At 38.7% G+C, this 23210-nt stretch overlaps 1 protein-coding gene across 1 annotated transcript; it reads right to left on the reverse strand.

Moving 5' to 3' along the window:
- Positions 1-290: 290 nt before the first annotated feature.
- On the reverse strand, positions 291-21095 carry LOC127410408 (peroxiredoxin-6-like). Its single transcript, XM_051645665.1, has 5 exons — positions 20928-21095; positions 15752-15908; positions 3060-3206; positions 860-1006; positions 291-652 (listed from the first exon to the last, which is right to left on the reverse strand). Exons 1-5 carry the CDS (start codon positions 21017-21019, stop codon positions 527-529), a joined length of 669 nt encoding a protein of 222 aa, XP_051501625.1. The 5' UTR covers positions 21020-21095; the 3' UTR covers positions 291-526.
- Between the last annotated feature and the right edge of the window lie 2115 nt (positions 21096-23210).

Consider the following 23210-nt stretch of genomic DNA (forward strand, 5'->3'; position numbering starts at 1 on the left):
CTGGGAATGTGTTGAAAGAAATAAAAGCTGAAATCATTCTCTCTACTATTATTCTGACATTTCACTACTTAAAATAAAGTAGTGATCCTAACTGACCTAAGAAAGGGAATGTTTTCTACGATTAAATGTCAGGAATTGTGAAAAACTGAGTTTAAATATATTTGGCTAAGGTGCATGTAAACTTCTGACTTCATCTTTATTTTATGTAATAATTTAGATACAATTCATTTGTGTGTTTGACATCCCTGGTATTTCAAAATGGCACATTCAGCCCAAAAGAACACATCATATTTAATTACAAAAGTAGCAAGTTTTTATTGAAATTAGGCAGAATACAATAATTATATGTAATGAGCCTGATGTGTCATTTTGCAATCTCGACTAAATCCTGATCAATCATCACACTCCGAATATAAGCAGCTGATAGGTCATTACACTTATTGAGTATGCCACATCAGTCCACTAACAGCTGATGTCAGGTAAGTGCCATTTCTTCAGTATTGCCCCTCTGTCGATTTACTTCAAGTTATAGTTTAGTGTAGCGTATGTATTTCTTTCCAGAAGGCACCTCTTTGGTGGTAAAACCAGCTGGGAAAAACTTGTTGGCCTCTTCATCCGAGAGGGAAGGGATGACCATGACTTCTTGACCGGGCTTAGACAAGGAGGAACAATACATTTATTCATGGCATCAAAACAAACATTGATGGTCAGGATGTAGGACAGTGAAATTTAGTCATGTAAAAATTCAGATTCTCTCACTGTTTTTTCCCCACAGTAATGTAAAGTTAACAGAAATCCTTATGAACGCAGCATCAAAAGGAAATAATAATAGTTGCTAAGGCTTAAATTAAAATCTTACCTTCCAGTCCACAGGTGTTGCCACCTTCTTCACTGCTGTCAACTGTAGAGAGTCTATTGCACGGAGAATCTCATCAAAGTTGCGCCCCGTAGTGGCCGGATAGAGAATAGACAGCTTCAGCCTCTTATCGGGACCAATAACAAACACCTAAAATATAATAAAAGGTGGTACTGGAACATACAAACATTTTAAAGAGGCCCTATTATGCTTTTTAGGATTTTACCTTTCCTTTAGTGTGTAACGTAGCTCTCTGTGCATGTAAAAGGTCTGCAAAGTTACAAAGTCCATGCAAAAGGGTGTTACTCTCTCCCACAGAAAACACTACTCAAGAACTACAAGAAACGGGCCATTTGTAGTCCAGCCATTTCTTCCGTAAAGTATCTATGTCATGTACCACATTGGCCTAATGCCCAGGGCTAATTTGGCCTGCCCTCAAACAAACTTAGTTATAAACGAGGCCAGGATGAGTTGGGTTAGTGTTGTCACCATGTCGAGAGGACACTGTTTTCTTCACTGTGAAAGCAAAACCTCTTCGTTTGGACTTCCAAAGTCAGACGAATTGAAGAATTAGTGGTTCAAATTTATTTTAATTATTCAGCAGTACAACCATAACCAATGCCGGATTTTCAAGACTGTTACTCCTGAAAGATGGTGCAGTCCCTACTTTGTTGGGACAATCTGGCACTTCAGGATCACAACCTGTGTAGGCTTGATTATTTGTGGATTTATCTGCTACCGAGAGTTCAAATGCAAAGTTTTGTGTTGTAGCTACGGTGTACACCCAGTGCACTGCTGTAGGCCCCTGCTAACCTGATAGCTAATGTTATTGTGTTGAAATAGTTTTGCTAATCAGCTGCGGACCCACTTTTACCTGCAATTGTGTAGAATTATGCAGACTGTTTGTCATTCTTACGATCATGAATACTGATCAAGTTTGGAGATGGATTTATTTTTACAAACGGTAATTTTACGTCTGCAGTCCATGGTAGTGCTCGGCTAACTTGCTGTGTAATGTTATTGTTTTGGTAAGGGTTTACTATTTAGCTTTGGGCCAGCTTTTACCTAAAACTGTGTAACAAAATGGTCAACCTCAAGAGTCTTATATAATTATAATCTGTAATGTTAAGGCCGCTATCGGTAGTCCACGGCTAACTTGCTCACTAACTCTCCAATACCCCCCAGTAATGTCCAACTGGGAGTAAGCCTCTGTTCTCCGTTCATATCTCGGGCGAAGAAAGTTCGGCTACACCCATTCCAGCAAAAAATGACTAACTTAGATGCACTACGTGTCTTTTACTTGAAGCTTTGTCATGTTTACAATAATCAATAGTGTACTTGTAAGAAAGCTACAAAATTAAAACTTACCACTGTAAAACGTCCTGCTCAAGTCGTGCTTGCGAAGGTGGTTCAGATCGATCAGTTTGTTCTTCCAAACTTTCATTATTTAATTCATTATCGGACACGGGCTAGAGCTGGTACGGAAAAAAACCAACGCCACTATTACCATAGTTACAGTAGTGTTTACAGAGCTGCTCACGAAGACTCGGGAGCTGAAACTCTGTTATGGTAAGGGAAGTTACATTTCTGACACGCTCTACGCCGTTGACCAATCAAAACAGACTAGGCCAGCTGACCAATGACTGGGCTTTTCAGAAAGGGGGGCTTTAAAGAGACAGGAGGTAAATCAGAGCATTTGAGCCGGAGGAAATAGAGAGGGTAAAAGAAATGTACAGTATGAGAAAAATAATGTGTTTTTTGAACATTAAAGCATGTAAACCTATTCTAGTAGACCCCCAAAATAAAATCATGAACCTGTAAATTAGCATAATATGGGCTCTTTAAAGTTACATCTAGTTTCTAGCTGGTAGTCTAACTACATAAAACCATATGAATCTTATTCAGAGATTCTAGTTCAGCAGTTTTAATACTATGCAGTTTTCTTGGGGGTTTCTGAACCTGACATTTTTTTAAAGGGCTGCTGTAAGGGCTAAAGTGCATGTTGTAACAGACTAGATAAAGCAACTCTAAAAATGTGTAACGTTGCAGAATATCAACAGAAATGTAGTCAGGTAGATCACAGTTTCACAATCATTTGGTTTCGGTTCATGCATTGGCCATGACCAAGAGGAACTGCAAGCAAAGTTCTGTCCCCATTTACTTTCATTGCACAGATAAGAATATCAATGAAACTAAAACTCACACAGCGGGCAGTGAGGGGCATTCCATCTTTGTCCCTCTCATCAGGGTCAAGCATTCCCAACAAGACAGATAACTCCCTCCTGGCATCAGCTATGATAGGGTATGGCAATGGGCTGCATGTTTTCTCTTGGTTGAATGCCATAATGTCCTTAAGACAGAAAAACAAATAGGAAAAAGCAATGTAGAGTACAAGTTTTTTTTTTAAAAGTGGGGGGGATATCATGCAAACATTCACTAAAAAGAGGTGGTATTTTTGTAGATTTTAGTCAGTCACATTTTTGGATATGGATGAAACAGCTGCTTGCTTAAGACCAAAAATGAAAGGAAATATTGCCAGTGGGTACCACTACGAGCATTATAACAGAATATCTGGAGAATGATTAAGGAGTGTTGTGGTTAAGAAGTGAGATTTTCATTTGAGCTTGAGTGCTCTTGCAATAAAGGAGTAAACGATGCCTGATATTACACAAAAACAGTACTGTGGAAATTGGGTGTCAGCTTCATTCACTGGAACCCAACAAGAGTTCAGCCAAAGGAGCAAGTAGGAGGAGTTTGTCTGTATGTCCAGTAAAAAAAAAAAATAAATAAATAAAAAAAAAAAGATTTTCACATTGCAGTCACAGACTGTAAATCTGGCCGTAAAATGTTAAGACTAAAGATAGACCGATAGTGGATTTTGCCGTTACGATAACTGTGGTGGTGGAAAGGCTGCTAACCGGTTAATCAGCCGATAGATTTTTTTACATTTATTTAGTGAATGTTAAAAAAAAAATTTAGCCTTTCCTTAGTAAGACGGGCACAAATATAAGAGGAACATGAGTCCAAAATGAATAAAATGCCAGATGCAGTTTATTGTTCAACCATAAATCCCTGTAATAATCAGAAAACAAATAAGATAACGTGGGACTTTTAGATATAAACAAGCACGATACACACTAGGAACTCTTATCATGAAATGGAGACTAGGCTTGTTACAATGCTCTATATTTAAGTATTAACCAAATAAAGCTTTTTATAACCAATATACAGTACTGTGCAAAAGTTTTAGGCACTTAAGGTGTTTTACAAAAACATTTGTCTCAAGATAGTTATTTATATCTTCAGCTTTAGTGTGACAATAGGAAAAATACATTTTAGACTAAGACAGTACTGTGTGTCTCAATTGCTTTTGTCTCTTTATGTAATATTAGACTGACTCGATGTTCAGTGGGGGGCTTTGTGGGGGCAATGCTATCTGTTGCAGGGCTCCCTGTTCTTCTATTCTAATCTTTTCTATTTGCAAAAGGAATGTTTGGGAGTCTAACATTTATATTTCCTATTGACACTAAAGCTGAAGACAAATGATAACCATCTTAAGACAAATGTTTTTGTGAAACATCTTATGTGCCTAAAGCTTTTGCACATTACTAATAATATATATATATATATATATATATATATATATATATATATATATATATATATATATATATATATAATAAAAATAAAAATACACACACACACACACACACACACACACACACACAGTTGAAGTCAGAAGTTTACATACACCTTAGCCAAATATATTTAAACTCAGTTTTCACAATTCCTGACATTTAATCATAGAAAACATTCCCCGTCTTAGGTTAGTTACGATCTCTATTTTAACAATGTGAAATGTCAGTGTGACAAGGAGGAGGGCTAATCAGCCGAGGAGAGGGATAAGTGCAGCAGGATGCGGCAGTTCGAGAGAGAGAGCGCCACACGCAGCTGCCGTGTGTGCGTTTGTGTTGTGTCTTTTTGTTGCATTAAATATTATTTTGACCGCTCAGCCAGTTCCCGCCACCTCCTTTCCCATTTTAACCTTGTTCCAGTCAGAATAATAGTAGAGAATGATTTATTTCAGCTTTTATTTCTTTCATCACATTCCCAGTGGGTCAGAAGTGTACATACACTTTGTTAGTATTTGGTAGCATTGCCTTTACATTTTTTTTTTAAATTGGGTCAAATTTTTGGGTAGCCTTCCACAAGCTTCTCACAACAAGTTGGTGGAATTTTGGCCCATTCCTCTAGACAGAACTGCTGTAACCGAGTCAGGTTTGTAGGCCTCCTCTCTCGCATACACGGTTTCAGTTCTGCCCACAAATTTTCTATCGGATTGAGGTCAGGACTTTGTGATGGCCACTCTAATACCTTGATTTTGTTGTCCTTAAGCCATTTTGCCACAACTTACCCCAAGGTATGCTTGGGGTCATTGTCTATTTGGAAGACCAATTTGCGAGAAATTGGCATTTTATTTACCAAAGTTGACATTCAATGTGAAAAATTACTATTACAATTCTGAAAAAAAAAAAAAAAAAACAGAACTTCTTAAACTACTTCAAAGAGTTCTGATCAAAAAATCCTCCACGTGGAGGTCAAGTGACGCCATGCAAGAAGCAGACCTGTGAGCGACGAGCTCTGCGCAATTTGCTAAATTTTTGATTATTTTCATGTTATAATTTGGTGAAATTTGATACACCCAGTTACACATTTGCTCTGAGGCAAAACATGGCAAAGAAGTCAAAATCCTCGGGCTCTGGAGACATTAAAAAAAAAAGACACTTACGTGTTTAGGATGAAAGCCCCGACAGGCTTACAGACCGGGGACGGGAATTTTGATGGCGCAGCGGGAGAGGTGATCCAGTGTCAGTTGTCCAACATGTCGGTGATGTTGACGAAGGTTCTTGCTGACTTGGAGGATCTCGTTTTAATACGTCGATCGATTACGGCGATGGAAATAAAATTCTCTGAGATGGTTACAAGAGTGTCAGATGTTGAGAGACGAATCGATTTTCTGGAATCTTCGGAAAGGGAATTAACCGCTAATCCGCCCACGACCAAAGTTGATTTGGAACATCTCCTTGAAAATCTTGAGAATAGAAGCCGCAGGAATAACGTTCGAATTGTTGGAATTCCTGAGCATGAGGAGGGCACAGATATGGTGAAATTCCTAGACGAGTTTTTCCCCGAGTCTGCTCGACATAACAGGCCACAAGCTGAAAATCGATTGAGCTCACAGGGTCCCGACTCGGAGATCTGCTGAGGGAGATAGACCCCGATCGATTCTGGCCAAATTTCTGAGATCATCCGATAAAGATCTGGTGTTGCGCCAGGCGAAGAGCAAAGGGAAGCTTTCTTGGAAGAACCATAATATTTTCTTGTTCCCGGACTTTGCGAACTCGACAAGAGAGAAACGCGATTGGTTCAAGGAATGCAAGAAAGTCTTACATCAGAAAAAGATCACTTTTGCTCTGATGTTCCCTGCCAAACTGAGAATAGAAACGAAGGTCAGTCGCAAAGTATTTATATGTCCCAATCAGGCAATGTCTTTTATTGAATCAATGACTGAGTAAACTGCGTTGGCTCTGCCGAGCGGCTGGAGCTTGTTTTGTGAATAACATTTTTCCTTAAATAAACTTTTGTATTGATGAAAGATTACTTTTGCATTGAAGTTGGACAGTTTGAGAATGGACACTACGGATGACCGCAAAATATCTACATGCTCACACAAAGGATGTCTTTTATAAAGCTGACGGATTGTGTAAGTCATGGTATAATTTTAGGCGGCCTCCGAGTGAATTGACTCGACCATCCGGGGAACCAGGATGCCGGTTTTGTTTCTTTTTGTGTTGGCTCCGCCTAGCGGCTGGAGCTTGTTCTATTGAATAACACTCCTTTGGAATAGCTGTGGATTAATCTGTTCGTTCTTTGTGCTTATTCCTCCTGCTGGCTGTGGTTTGTTTTGTTGAGTATTTTTACGGGACACTGGAATGATTACGTCATCCGCTGAACTCATAACAGCTGTCTCACTGAACATTTGTCTGTCTCTCCGAGGAATCTGAACGGTTTTATATCAGCTGGAATTTGTTTTGTGGAAGATCACACCTTTGAGACAGTTCTGTGAATGAATCTACAGTTCTTTGTGTTCATTCATCCTATTTGCTGGGTTTAAGTATTTTCTGTTATGTAATTTTGCCTCACAAATTTGTGAGGCAAAATTGAGCAATCCGATGGCAAAGTTGTCGTGGGGGCTCGTGGGCGTTCATGGACCTTTTGATTTTAGAGGGATTGTTGCCGGTTGGCGCTGTCGTGCGTGGGGATAATGCGCACGTTATTCTTTTTCCTGTTTGTTTTGTTCAGGTGGAAGTTCGGGGTTTGATTGTTTCACTAATTGGAAATGTGGTCTGTATAACTTTGTTTTTGACACACAATTTATTTTTCTACTATATCAAAATGTAAAATGTTAATATGAGTGGATTGTCTCTCTCCACATGGAATTTGAATGGGTTGGGGCACCCCATAAAAAGAAGGAAGGTTATTACTTTTCTTAAACGTAAGAAATATGATAGTGTTTCTTCAAGAAATACATCTCTCCCCGTAGGAAGCAGAAAAATTTGGGAAGATATGGGATGGACATGTTTTTTTTAGTGCTGGCTCAAGTAAGAGCAAGGGAGTCATTACATTGATAAGTAAACATCTACAATTCAAATGTCTCAAACATATTAAAGATAAAATAGAAAAAGTCATTATAGTTTTAGCTGAAATTCAAGGGCAAAGGTTGATTTTGGCTAATATTTACGCACCTAACGCTGATGATCAGGGCTTTTTTTATAGATCTTGAAGGGATGTTGCAAGCTGCTGGCACCCCTCATGATATAATATTGGGAGGGGACTTTAATCTTTTGATGGACTCAGTCCTTGATCACGGTGAAGCAAAAGTGTGTAAGCCCCCTAGAGCAACATTGACGCTTCACAGGATGTGTAAAAATCTTGGTCTTACAGATATTTGGAGATTTTTGAACCCATCCGGTAGGGACTATACATTTTTTTCATCAGTCCATAAGATTTATTCCAAGTTCCTCATTTCATCTGTTGTTGATTGCTCAACTGGAAATATCTTAGTCTCGGATCACGCTCCGGTGAGTTTAGAGGTGTTGCCATATACAGAGAAAAAGAAATCATATAGTTGCCACCTTAATGTGTCCCTTTTGCAAAATCCTGATTTCCAACAAATGTTAAAGACTGAAATCAATGTTTATATGGAGACCAACTGGTCCTCAGTATCCTCTGTGGGCGTGGCTTGGGAGGCACTTAAGGCGGTTCTTAGGGGTCGGATCATACAGTATGTCTCATTCATTAAAAAATCCAAAGCACAAGAACCTGTGGAGTTGGAAGGAAATATTAAAAGTGCCGAGGCAGAGCTGAAGCGCCGCATGTCATCTGATGGCCTCGGAGAATTGACCTGATTGAAATATAGATAATACTATTTTGTCACGGAAACTGGAGTTTTAGTTATTCAGGGCAAGACAGTCATACTTTGAGTCGGGGGACAAAGCAGGAAAACTTTTGGCTAGATATATAAAAGCAGAGAGTGTCTTTCTCTACCATTCCCTCAGTGAAATCTGCTGGTGGTGAAATATTTACCTCGGCCATTGATATTAATAATGCTTTTAAAGAATTCTATTTTGATCTCTATAGTTCCAGGTCTCCATCCACTGATGAAGATTTTAGGAACTTTGTGGAACCATTAGATCTCCCTAAACTGACGACTGTGCAAAAAAACTCCCTTGATTCTGAGATAACCTTGGAGGAGCTTGAGGTAATTAAGGCCTTGCCTACAGGCAAGGCTCCAGGGCCTGACGGCTTTGCCGCTGAGTTTTTTAGATCCTATGCTACAGAACTGGCTCCACTTTTGTTAGATGTTTATACGGAATCATTAAAGAACGGAAAGCTTCCTCCAACCATGACGCAAGCCCGGATCAGTCCGATTCTAAAAAAAGCACAAAGATCCAAGCGAGTGTAAAAGTTAACACCCAATTTCCCTGATCCAGTTAGATGTAAAAAAAAATAATTCCAAAATTCTGGCTAATCGATTAAATAAAGTTAAGACATCACTTATACATATAGATCAGGTGGGGTTTATTCGAGGCCGTAGCTCTTCTGATTATATTAGGCGTCTCATCAATATCATGTGGTCAGTAGCAAATGATCAATCTCCGGTCGCTGCCATCTCTCTTGATGCCGAAAAGGCATTTGATATGGTAGAATGGGATTATCTTTTTAAGATTTTGGAAAGGTATGGGTTCGGGAGTACATTTATTGGTTGGATTAAGTTACTTTATAGACACCCTGTAGCAGCGGTGCAAACAAATGGGTTCATTTCAGATTATTTTACTCTGGATAGAGGCACCCGGCAGGGTTGCCCTCTTACCCCATTATTGTTCTGTCTTGCCCTGGAAACATTAACAGCCGCGATAAGAAAGGAGGATGATTTTCCAGGGGTGATGGCGGGAGGTGTGGCGCATAAGCTTCTGCTTTACGCAGATGATATTTTATTATTCGTCTCCGACCCTACTAGATCTATGCCTTGCCTCCACAGAATTATTAACTCCTTTTCCAAATTCTCAGGATACAAAAGTCAATTGGTCTAAATCCAAAGTTTTGGCTTTGACAGCATACTGTTCAGTAACGGCCTTCCAGCCAGGTGCCTTCCGGTGGACCAAATAGGGAACTAAGTACAGTGCATCCGGAAAGTATTCACAGCGCTTCATTTTTTCCACATTTTGTTACGTTACAGCCTTATTACAAAATTGATTAAATTCATTATTTTCCTCAAAATTCTACAAACAATACCCCATAATGACAACGTAAAAGAAGTTTGTTTGAAATCTTTGCAAATTTATTAAAAATAAAAAACGAAAAAAAAAAAAAAAAAAAAAAAAAAATCACATGTACATAAGTATTCACAGCCTTTGCCATGACACTCAAAATTGAGCTCAGGTGCATCCTGTTTCCACTGATTATCCTTGAGATGTTTCTACAACTTGATTGGAGTCCACCTGTGGTAAATTCAGTTGATTGGACATGATTTGGAAAGGCACACACCTGTCTATATAAGGTCCCACAGTTAACAGTGCATGTCAGAGCACAAACCAAGCCATGAAGTCCAAGGAATTGTCTGTAGACCTCCGAGACAGGATTGTATCGAGGCACAGATCTAGGGAAGCGTACAGAAAAATTTCTGCAGCATTGAAGGTCCCAATGAGCACAGTGACCTCTCATCCATAAATAGAAGAAGTTTGGAACCACCAGGACTCTTCCTAGAGCTGGCCGCCCGGCCAAACTGAGCGATCGGGGGAGAAGGGCCTTAGTCAGGGAGGTGACCAAGACCCCGATGGTCACTCTGACAGAGCTCCAGCGTTTCTCTGAGGAGAGAGGAGAACCTTCAAGAAGAACCACCATCTCTGCAGCACTCCACCAATCAGGCCTGTATGGTAGAGTGGCCAGACGGAAGCCACTCCTCAGTAAAAGGCACATGACAGCCCACCTGGAGTTTGCCAAAAGGCACCTGAAGGACTCTCAGACCATGAGAAACAAAGATTGAACTCTCTGGCCTGAATGGCAAGCATCATGTCTGGAGGAAACCAGGCACCGCTCATCACCTGGCCAATACCATCTCTACAGTGAAGCATGGTGGTGGCAGCATCATGCTGTGGGGATGTTTTTCAGCAGCAGGAACTGGGAGACTAGTCAGGATCGAGGGAAAGATGAATGCAGCAATGTACAGAGACATCCTTGATGAAAACCTGCTCCAGAGCGCTCTAGACCTCAGACTGGGGCGAAGGTTCATCTTCCAACAGGACAACAACCCTAAGCACACAACCAAGATAACAAAGGAGTGGCTACGGGACAACTCTGTGAATGTCCTTGAGTGGCCCAGCCAGAGCCCAGACTTGAACCCGATTGAACATCTCTGGAGAGATCTGAAAATGGCTGTGCACCGACGCTCCCCATCCAACCTGATGGAGCTTGAGAGGTCCTGCAAAGAAGAATGGGATAAACTGCCCACAAATAGGTGTGCCAAGCTTGTAGCATCATACTCAAAGACTTGAGGCTGTAATTGGTGCCAAAGGTGCTTCAACAAAGTATTGAGCAAAGGCTGTGAATACTTATGCACATGTGATTTTTTTTCGTTTTTTATTTTTAATAAATTTGCAAAGACTACAAACAGTCTTATTTCACGTATGTCAAATTTGAGGAAAATAATGAATTTAATCCATTTTGGAATAAGGCTGTAACATAACAAAATGTGGAAAAAGTGAAGCGCTGTGAATACTTTCCGGATACACTGTATTTGGGGATTTTATTCCCAGCCAATTTGTCTGATTTAGTCAGAGTTAATTTTGATCCCTTAATAAAAAGGTTTTCGAATGATGTGGACAGGTGGGCTTCATTACACTTATCGATGATTGGGAACGTTAATATTATTAAAATTAATTGTATTCCAAAATTCAATTACTTACTGCAGTCTCTCCCTGTAGATGTCCCCCTCTCTTATTTCAAGCAATTTGATAGCATAGCTAAGTCCTTCATTTGGAATGGTAAGCATCCCAGGTTAGATTTCACTAAGTTACATAGGCCGATTGACAAAGGTGGGTTAGGCCTACCAAAGATTTTGTTTTATTATTATGCATTCAGTCTTAGATATTTGGCTCATTGGTCGCTTCCACCTGAGAGAGCTCCTCCCTGGTTTTGTATTGAAAAGGAAGTTCTTGCCCCATCTCGCCACTGCAAAGCCTTTCAATTAAACTAGCCGGAGAGGTTAAGTCGCACACTGTTATTTTGCATTTGCACTCGATATGGACAAAAGTGTCCAGAGAGTTTAATTCTGATATTTATTTAAACGTAGCCTCGAGCATATGGTTGAACCCTAAAATATTTATTAATAAGTCCCCTTTCTGTTGGTCAGATTGGATTGTGAGGGGGGTTAATATACTTGGTGACCTATATGAGAGTGGAGTATTGAGATCTTTTGAAAATTTGATTCAACATTTTGGGATTCCCAGATCTCAATTTTATAAGTATTTACAGCTGCACCACCTGCCCTACTCTGTTTTTGGGAGTAGCATACACCCCTCTAGAGCGGCAGATACTCTTGAAGTGGTGATTGCTGCTTTTGGGAAGGGTCATGAGGCATCAGTGTATTACTCCCTGTTAATTCAGAGTCTGGAAGACGGAGCTTTAAATTCTCTCAAAAGATTATTGGAGGAAGATTTAAATTTGTTATTGGAGGAGGGAGAGAGGACCGCAGGATCCTAGCCCACAGGTCTGCATCTAGAGATGCAAGGATCCATTGGATGCAATTTAAGATTTTGCATCGGTTCTACTGGACCCCCTCTAGATTGTACAAGCTTGGTCTTAAAAGACTTGCCCACCTGCTGGCGATGCCAGTCAGAAGACGGGGACATAACCCATGTTTTTTGGGGTTGTATTAAGATTCAGGAATTTTGGTTGAGGATCCAGCATTTTGTGTGTGATGTACTGGACACTCAGTTTTCATTTTGCCCCAGACTTTGTATTTTGGGTGATGGAGGGGTCCTGAATATAGAAGATAAATATATGAAAAGCTGGGTCCTAACCAGCGTGATGATTGGCAGAAAGCTAATCCTTAGGGGTTGGAAGTCAACTGGTGAGTGGTGCATCCAGTTGGGTAAAGTGGCAGCTTTCGAGGAGATGACTTCCAGAAGGCTGGGGAACCTGTCGAGTTATGGCAGAAAATGGGGCAGTTTTTTGTCTCATTTGGAGAGGTCCTAGTGTAGGGCAGTGGAAGGAGACAATTTTTTTTTTTTTACATTTCATTTTTTTTTTTTTCCTATATGTTGAACTTTGTCTTTTTTTATGTACTATTTGTGTGTCTGTTTATATGTGGGTATTTAGTTATTTTATATGTGCGGGCGGGGGGGGGTTATGAAGGGTTTTAAGTTGATTCCTAATGAATAATTTTGTGGTTAAATTTATATTTGTCTGTCTTGGAATCAATAAAAAAAAAAAATGTAATTAAAAAAAAATTTAACAAAGGAATGGCCTTGGCATTCTAGCTGTCAGTTTGTCCAGATACTCGGGTGACATTTCACCCCATGCTTCCTGTAGGACTTGCCATAGATGTGGCAGTCTTGTCGGGCACTTCTCACGCACCTTACAGTCTAGCTATTCCCACAAAAGCTCAATGGGGTTAAGATCCATAACACACTTTTCCAGTTATCTGTTGTCCAATGTTTCTTTGCCCACTCTAACCTTTTCTTTTTGTTTTTGTTTCAAAAGTGGCTTTTTCTTTTCAATTCTTCCCATAAGGCCTGCACCCCTGAGTCTTCTCTTTACTGTTGTACATGAAACTGGTATTGAGTGGGTAGAATTCAATGAAGCTGTCAGCTGACGACATGCGAGGCGTCTATTTCTCAAACTAGAGACTCCGATGTATTTTATCCTCGTTTAGTTGTACATCTGGCCTTCCACATCTCTTCTGTCCTTGTTAGAGTCAGTTGTCCTTTGTCTTTGAAGACTGTAGTGTATACCTTTGTATGAAATCTTAAATTTTTTGGCAGTTTCAAGCATTGTATAGCCTTCATTCTGCAAAACAACGATTGACTGAAGAGTTTCTAGAGAAAGCCGTTTCTTTTTTGCCATTTTTGACCCAATATTGACCTTAAGACATGCCAGTCTATTGCAAAATGTGGCAACTCAAAAAAAAAAAGACAATGTTAAGCTTCGTTTAACTAACCAAATAGCTTTCAACTGTGTTTGATATAACGGCAAGTGATTTTCTAGAACCAAATTAGCAATTTAGCATGATTACTCAAGGATAAGGTGTTGGAGTAATGGCTGCTGGAAATGGGGCCTGTCTAGATTTGATGATTTTTCAAATAGTGATGGTGCTGTTTTTTACATCAGTAATGTCCCGACTATACTTTGTGATCAGTTGAATGACACTTTGGTGAATTAAAGTACCAATTTCCATCTGAAACAGCAAAATCTGTACATTATTCCAAACCTTTGGCTGCCAGTGTGTGAGACACACACACACACACCCCTAATATTGTGTAGATGCTATTCTTCTCACCACAATTGTACAGAGTGGTTATCTGAGTTACCGTAGACTTCAGTTCGAACCAGTCTGGCCATTCTCTGTTGACCTCTCTCATCAACAAGACATTTCTGTCCACAGAACTGCTGCTCACCGGATGTTTTTTGTTTCTGAAACCATTCTGGGTCAGTTCTAGAGACTGTTGTGCATGAAAATCTCAGGAGATCAGCAGTTACAGAAATACTCAAACCAGCCCGTCTGGCACCAACAACGCATCAGCCATGCAATTATCTAATCAGCCAATGGTGTGGCAGCAGTGCAGTGCATAAAATCAAGCAGATACGGGTCAGGAGCTTCAGTTAATGTTCACATCAACCATCAGAATGGGGAAAAAATGTGATCAATGATTTGGACTGTGGCATGATTGTTGGTGCCAGATGGGCTGGTCTGAGTATTTCTGTTACTGCTGATCACCTGGGCTTTTCGCACACAATGGTTTCTAGAATTTACTCAGAATGGTGCCAAAAACAAAAAACATCCAGTGAGCGGCAGTACTGTGGATGGAAATGCCTTGTTGATGAGGTCAACAGAGAATGGCCAGACTGGTTCGAACTGACAAAGTCTACGGTAACTCAGATAACCACTCTGTACAATTGTGGTGAGAAGAACAGCATCTTAGAATGCTATTCTGAGATGCGGGTTAGCACTGTTTTGGAGGCACAAGGGGGACCTACACAATATTAGGCAGGTGGTTTTAATGTTGTGGCTGATCGGTGTATATATGATGATAAAGATAAGACATAATATGTTTGCTTTGGGAAGCTTTAGATGGTGTCTTAGAGGTGGACCAATATATCGGTTTTACCGATTAATTGGTGCCGATAATTCCTCCAGCTCTGGCCACAGAGGAATAAAAAGATATTTGCTGATAGATCTTTTTTTCTTTTTATTTATTTTTTTTTGTATTATTCCTCAGTGTTTCTCTGTGGCCAGCGCTGAAGTATTCTCCAGTTGGATATATCTTAATGCATTAAATCATAAGCCCTAAATATTAGGGCTGTCAATTTAACGCGTTAATTTGGTTGATTAATTATACAAAAAAAATCGTAATTAAATGCGATATGTAATAAGGAATATTTCTTATATCAGAGTAATTCAAGCTTGGAGTACCACCTGTTTTCTCCAGGGGGCAGTAAGCGAAACTTGCTGTTTAGGTAAAGCGCATCTTATACAGACAGAGAAACCACACTTACCGAAAATTTTTTCGAACTTAATTTCGAACTTAATTTAACTTGACACAGCGACCGAAAAACTGTACATTTATGATGCAGCACAACAGAGATGGTCCAAAAACATCCATCTGATGCAGGTGTACATTGACGTGTTCTTATACAAGCCCTTATAATAAATATCAAAATGGATTGCTTTGGACTACAAACCAATGATATGTAGAGACAGTTCAATAATATGTAAACAAACAATATATTGAATTGTAAAGTCACTTTTTATATTGTCTTTTTTAATGCTTTACTTGTGTGCCAAAATAATGTAATGCATTTTAATTAGCTGTATTGTTATTTTTTTATAATATATTTTATTTATAATTTAAATAACCATTTACAATTATTTAATCATTACACATTGAATTGTTATTTGAGGGGCTTTCAAAGCAAATATATATGCATGTGATTAATTAATTGCCATACCATGTTATTCATTTGATTAAATATTTTACTCGATTGACAGCCATATTCTCAATATTAAACAAATGTGTATGTGGGTATGCATGCATGTGTGTTATATCTGCAGACCTCACTCCATTTGCGGTGGTCCTCTACACTGTCAATGGACAGTGCGATCATCTTCACACCACGTTTCTTAAACTCATCGCTTAGCTTTGCAGCACGGGCCAGTTCAGTCGTACATACTGGAGTGAAGTCACGTGGGTGTGAGAACAAGATACCCCATCTTAAGAGCAAAAAAAAAAAAAAAAAAAGAGGGGGGGCAACAACAATATTGAAGGTTAGAATACACAAAAGTGTGAAAAAGATGTCAAGCACTTAAATAACAAGAACAGGTAAGGGGAGATTCAGGTTTGATATTAAAACAGTCACTACCTAGAAATTCTAGTTTTAGTCCTCTAACAACAGCAATAGGTGGAATGTTATACCAATACAAAATAGTAGTGTCTGGAGAGCATCTGCGTGAATAGACAATTCATTTTACTGTCAGGTTATATAATCATCTCACTTGCTTCACAAGTGATAGCAAAAGATTCATTTACTCCCACGCAGATATGAATTTGAGCATGCCTAGGAGAACATTCTGGGAATCTCCTATTAACTAAATAAATATTACATTATTTCCATTAAATCCACAGGCTTTGCAGATTATTCACACCCTGCTGCTTCGGCCTGAAATATTTTCAGTATTGTTTTCTAGAAAAGCATTGAGCAGCACTTATTCAAAAGCCAACAGAGTTGTTGGGACTGCAGTTAAAGAAACAGCGACAAACTTTACTGATGTTACATCGAATGATGATCACAATGGAAGCAACCTGCTTTCCATGCTGCATGACAAGTCTTAAAATACATTTTAGGGTAACTCCCTTTAAAATGGTCAAAAACAGAAAGACTTCAAAAGTCTTTAAATTGGGAAATGCAGAAGGTAGGTACAGTAGGTAATTTAAAGTTTAAAGCCATGTCAGCAACTAAGGCTATTCTCATGGCAGTAACTGTGTTGTATATAAAGGATTTAAGACAAGATTTTGAGTCTGTAAAGATGATAAAATTCTGTTGTTGTGCATTTTCTATGTGTTTAAAGTAAAGCACGGGCCTCAGCTGTAAAAACTGAGCTTTGTCCTGTGATGCGTATGCCATAATGCTAGTGTCCAATCACTACTGCTGCAGATACACCATTGTCCGTTTTAGATCCATTTGTGTATACAGGTGAATGAAGAGGGAAACGATTTCTTATTTCTTGATACTGCTGTTGGTATACATTTGGACGAGTCACTGCTTTCTTCTTGTGGGTCAAGTCCATGATGATGATGATGAGGATATGTTTTCTTGTCCGGGGGGGGGTATAATGCTGACATGTGTCTGATTTAAAGTGTCCAAATAAGCTTCCAGGGCTTCTAAATGGAGTTCAATGCAAATCCCAAAAGGTCTGATGTTCTTAGGTCTGGTCTCATACAAATGTAGGTTTTTAGGGTGAAAGACTGCAGAATAAGCTGGGTTATGTTAATTTGTTTTGAGTTTGATTGCATAATGGAGAGATCGTTTCAAGCACCTATTTTGGAGTGATGGTTCATTGGCTTCGATGTACAGGCTCTGAACTGGTGAGGTTCTGAATGCTCCTAATGCAAGTCGTAGTCCTTGATGGTGTACAGTGTCAAGCATCTGTTTGTGGGATTTCCTGGTGGAGTCATTTATAATACTCCCATATAGTCCAAACTGGATTGGATCAGTATTCTATAAAGGCGCAAGAGGATAGTGCAGTCTGCTCCCCATTTAGTTTTCGCCAGCACTTTGATGGTGTCCATGGCTTTAAGGCATTTGTTCCTCAAATTTCATGTGGGAGAAGACATTTTGTTGTCAAAAAGGAGTACTAAGAACTTTATTTCCTTTACAACTTTGATGGGTTCTCAGTCCATATATATTTCTGGGCCATGATGTAAGGATCGCAGTAGGCAGCAATGTGTTCAGACTGTTTTTAAGAAAATTTTAATCCATTTGCAACTGATCACCGATTAATCTTGTATATGCATGACTGCAGCTGTTCTTCAATTGTGCTCACGTTCTTTCCTCTGTAACAGATGCAGAGATCAATGACATAAAACTACAGAGTATGTTGGAACCAATGACATTATCGATGCTGTTGATTTTGATGAATAGTGTGACAGAGAGAACACTTCCCTGAGGAACTCCAAGTTCTTGTTTGTGCATCTATGACAGTATTTCCTATATGGACTTGGAAATGACTACTGGCCAAATATTTTGAAAAAAAAAAAAAAAAAGTGGAGTCGTCCTCTGAAACCCATTTGATGGAGGTCTTTTAAAATACCATATCTCCAGGTTGTATCATATGCTTTTCTAGATCAAATAAGCTAACACTTTCTTTTTTTAATAAAAACATATCGTACATATGATTCTAATCTGATAAAGTGATCCAAAGTGCTCTTTCCCAGTTTAAGCTGGTACACTGGTGGTCACTTATTTGTTGACTTGTTTCCAGTATCCAGACAAGGTGGTTATTTACCATCCTCTCCATAGTTTTGTATAATCAACTAGTAAGAGCTATTGGGCGATAGTTGTTCGGGTCAGTATGGTCCTTTCCAGGTTTTGGTATGGGTATTACTTATTGTTTCTTGCCAGGAAGATGGTGTTACCCGAGGTCCAGAGTAAAAATTTTCCAGAAGGCGGCAGAATGCACTATGAGGCAAGTGTTTTAAAAACTGACAATTAATTTTATCTGCTCCAACGGCAGTATCATGTGAACACTTCAAAGAGTTTAGGAGTTCCTTCTTTTTGAATGGTTGGTTGTACAGTTCCACGTTCTCAGAGCAGAAATGTAGTAATTTCTACTTTCCTGCTGTGCGCACGTTGCTTGGAACTCAGGGAGACAGTTATCTACTGAACAGTTATTTTCAAAGGACTCTGCAAATGGGTTTGCTATTTCTAGTTTTGTGGTTAGAAGTGTCTCTTGTTTTATGATATGCTGCATTTGTGATCCACTTCTCATACCCTTCATCTTGCGAATCATGTTCCAGATCCTCTTCATGGGTGTATGAGACGTTAGGCTTTATACAAATTGTCTCCAGCTCGGTTTCTTTGCTACACTGATAATCCTACATGCTTGTGCCCGGCAGATTTTGAATCTGGTAAGGTTTGCAGTTGTTGGGTGTTTGTTGAAAAGTCTTTCGGCCGTTTTTCGTGCTTTAGTAGCCTTTTTAACAGTGGTTGTCAAACCATGGATTAGTCTTACAGTGTGATTTTGTTGATGTCTTTGGAACGGTTTCATCTGCAATAGCGATTAGAATATCTGTGAAACTTTGTATAGGGTCGTGATTGTCTTGAGGTACAGTACTGAGTTTCTCACAGCATAGGGACTGGAAAGAGTGCCAATTTACTTTATAAGCTGCCATCTTGAAGGACTTTGTTGGACATTTGCTTCAGTGGAGGAAAACTTTAGGGGAAAGTGATCACTCCCACAAAGGTCATCCCAGACCGGGAAATGCAGAAACAGGGATGTTAAACATCCTTTCTTGTTCTGCATGACGATGAAACGCTTAAACTTCATCTTCCGCTCTCTTCTCTCGGAAAGGACCTCTGAGACACACCATGTGCAATGTTTGGCTAAAAATGGGAACCACAGAAAGGCCCCCTTCTCTATTAGATAATGCAATAGGGACATTTGAGGAACGTTACGCAATCTGAATACAAGGATGCAACATTATTTTCAGTCAGTTCATTGACCCCCAGCTCTGAAAAGTGAATTAAAGGGATAGTTCACCCAAAAATGAAGATTCTCTCATTTACTCACCCTCATGCCATCCCAGATGTGTATGACTTTCTTTCTTCTGCTGAACACAAACAAAGATTTTTAGAAAAATGTTTCAGCTCTGTAGGTACATACAATGCAAGTGAATGGTGACCACAACTTTGAAGGCCCAAAAAGCATATAAACGCACACAAAATAATTGTTAAAACTCCAGTGGTTAAATCTATGTCTTCAGAAGCGATATAATAGGTGTGGGGTGAGAAACAGATCAATTCAAGTCTTTTTTTTTTTTTTTTACTAAAAATCTCCATTTTTACTTTCATATTCTTCTTTTGTTTTTGGAGATTCGCATTCTTTGAGCATATCGCCACCTACTGGGCAGTGGAGAATTTAGAGTAAAAAAGGACATAAATATTGATCTGTTTCTCAGCCACACATATCATATTGCTTCCAAAGACATGCATTAAACCACTGGAGTCGTATGGATTACTTTTATGCTGCCTTTATGTGCTTTTTGTGCCATCTGGTCACCATTGACTTGCATTGTATGGACCTACAGAACTGAGATATTCTTCTAAAAACCTTTGTTTGGAATCTGCAGAAGAAAGTAAGTCATACACATCTGGGATGGCATGAGGGTGAGTGAATGATGAGAGAATTTTCATTATTATGTGAACAATCCCATTAACAGTGGAACAAGACTCCGCAACAACTCCTTAACATTCCTTGCAAGCATATTACATTTCAAAACATCTTGTACTTGATTTAATCCAATTTATGCACTAATGAACAATTATATATACTGGGCTGGCTTGCACAGAAATGCATATGCACACATGTGTGCATGGGTTTGGAATGGATGTCCATTACATTTGTAGGCAAATATACATGTGATGGTACACTTGCATCTTTAAGGTGCATGAGGTATGAGCTGTGTGAAACTTTCACAGTTTTAGTTTATTTTATTTTTTTAACTAATACTGTTTGTTTGGTGTAATCACACAAGTGCCTACCTGTGCTGCTTACGCCATCGCATACAATAAAAACAGGGTTTGTGCTAACACACATAATAGACAAAAGCCCTCCTGACAGCACATTTACTCGTAGCTTAAATACATTTAAAGTGATGTCGATGTATCTCCTATAGGCTCTTTTTAAATAAAACTGCAATAAATATCATCAGAAAAATTGTTACAATTATTTAACCCTGATTGATTAGTAAAACGATGTTTTATTGTCAATAATGACGTACAGTACATAACGCTGGAGTCCGACATGTTGTTTGCAGAGTCCATATGGCCATACGGAGATGCAGTAATGTATTGTTGGTGATGGTGGTGGTGATCAGGTCATCTCTAGGCTGCACCTCATTCACCTGATTCATTCGTGACTATCCATATACAGAAAGCGTGGGCATTAAACCACATGAAATGAGAACAACTAGGCCTACGCTCAAAACAATCATTTATATATCCTGCTACTTACGAATTTCCCAAGAAATCGTGAAACTTGATCTTGCCGATTGTAGTCTCTGCATGAAAATCAGGAAATACATCTCCCAGCAGAATTCCTGGCATGTCTATTCACTTCTGTACTTTGTAGCTATGACTTCTGTCTAACAAACGTGTTACCACATGTAACCATGGGAGGGAAGTTTAATAGCAGGCAGATGAAGTGGGCGGTGACGTTTCTGATTGGACGAAACGGCGTCATCTAGTGGAGTTCAAAGATTAAACTATAAACTTTAAAAAATATATTTTTAACACATTTTCAGCTTTTGAAAAACATCGAAAGTCTAATAGGAAATACAATTATGCCGTCTGTTATGCACAATGTATTATTTTAGTCAACATTAAAAACATTTTTAAATTTAATAATCTTAAATATACGGACTTATTTTAGTAATTAAACCGTACAGTAAAAAGAAAAAATAATTTTTCACAGTTTATTTCATTGTTGCATTCTTATGATGATTTTTCCCTTTTTCATTAGAATGATGGTGTGATTTTGACATTACCAGAGCTGTTCATTTATTATTATTATTATTATTATTATTATTATTATTATTATTATTATTGTAGTTGTTATTATTATTATACAATCAGCTCTTTATTTCTGTAAACATATTGTTTCTGTTATTCGATCTTTGAATTAAAGAATTGTCAATGTAGCACATATGCCCTGGATAGAGGTTTGCCCTACATTATTTGCAGTGTTTGCTGATTATAAGACACAATGTGGAAATGTGGGCAAGATACTGGACATGATGTTTCACACGTGTTCAGCATTTTATTGAAGTGTGATCTACTTACATAAGCTACAGTATGAACCATTTGCATCAAGTGACTGTATAGTATGTGTAGTAACATTTTTATTCTGATATAATACTACAACATCATTATTCTAATACATGCGTATATTATAATTCTAATTGATAAATTACATTTGTTTGGCAAATTTTCCTGTGATCCGTCTTTAAACTGTTTGCATATCAAAAGTATGCTGTATTATTATTGATATTTCTTGAGAAACAACTTTCAGTGACAATATTTGAAAATAAATTACATTTTGTACCAACAACTTGCAATACAAATGCGATTTTCCACATCTGATTTTTGTGTTTTTTATTTCAAAATTGCACTCAATGACTCAATTAATGAATAAAAATGCAATTATTGTATTTGTTTTTAAGGAATAGTTCACCCAAAATGTTTTACATTTTCTCATCGTTTACTCACCCTCATGCCATCCCAGATGTGTAGGACTTTCTTTCTTCTGCAGAACAGTAACTTAGAAGAATATCTCAGCTCTGTAGGTCCATATGCAAGTGAATGGTGACCAGAACTTTGAAGCCCCAAAAAGCACATAAAGGCAGCATAAAAGTAATCCAAATGGCTCCAATTGTTTAATCCACATCTTCTAATTGGATTTGGGCTGGAACAGATCAAAATGTAACTCCGTTTTTGTACATCATGCCATTGCAGTCTCTAGGCATGATTATGATTTCACGCTCGACTACACTTCCTAGTGTATGACGCATGCGTAGAGTGCTAGGATGTGCAACAGAGCTTCAAATCATGATCACCAAGGAGACTTAAATATTGATCTGTTTCTCACCCAAAACCGATTGGATTGCTTCAAAAGACACGGGTTAAACCACTGGAGTTGTATGGTTTACTTTTATGCTGCCTTTATGTGCTTTTTGGAGCTTCAAGGTTCTGGCCACCATTCACTTACATTGTATTGATGCAAGTGGCTAGAGTCTTTTATACTTTTTTTATACTTTTGCTTATTGATATTATGCTTGAAATCAACTATAATCAGAAGCTATGCAATCATATTCATATATTCACACTTATGTACTCAGTTTTATATTAATTTATATCATCACTGTATTATTATCATCATATCCATGCTTGATTGTTCCAAGAAACGTGCAGACATAGAACAGACATAGACCTAGTAACAGTATATGTTTCGGGACACCTGTCCTCGCATTTCGCTGAGATAAGTAAATTTACGAATCGTTTGCATAAACAATTGTTTGAGTGGAGCTATAGTCAATCTTTCCACTCAAACCACAAGTTTCACACTTCTAGAAGCCCTAACCGCCTGACCTGACACTCAGGGCCATTACATCATTGTGCAGAACTTTCTGCACCTAGAAAGGAAATGCCTTCTGGCACAGTCCCAAGAGGTATAAAGACCTTAACGAATATCTGGGTGTCAGACTAACATCTCAACTCTCTAGCTCTTCGCATCTGATCT

Source organism: Myxocyprinus asiaticus, chromosome 19, assembly GCF_019703515.2.
Source record: "Myxocyprinus asiaticus isolate MX2 ecotype Aquarium Trade chromosome 19, UBuf_Myxa_2, whole genome shotgun sequence".
Taxonomy (NCBI): domain Eukaryota; kingdom Metazoa; phylum Chordata; class Actinopteri; order Cypriniformes; family Catostomidae; genus Myxocyprinus; species Myxocyprinus asiaticus.

Bases quoted from the DNA above. Each gene is read 5' to 3' on its own strand.
- LOC127410408 (XM_051645665.1), bottom strand. From the start codon at position 21,019: ATGCCAGGAATTCTGCTGGGAGATGTATTTCCTGATTTTCATGCAGAG. The intron at 1,007-3,059 runs GTGAGTTTTAGT...ATTATATTTTAG, and splicing joins TGCCCCTCACTGCCCGCTGT to GTGTTTGTTATTGGTCCCGA. The intron at 653-859 runs GTAAGATTTTAA...TCCTTGTCTAAG, and splicing joins CAACACCTGTGGACTGGAAG to CCCGGTCAAGAAGTCATGGT.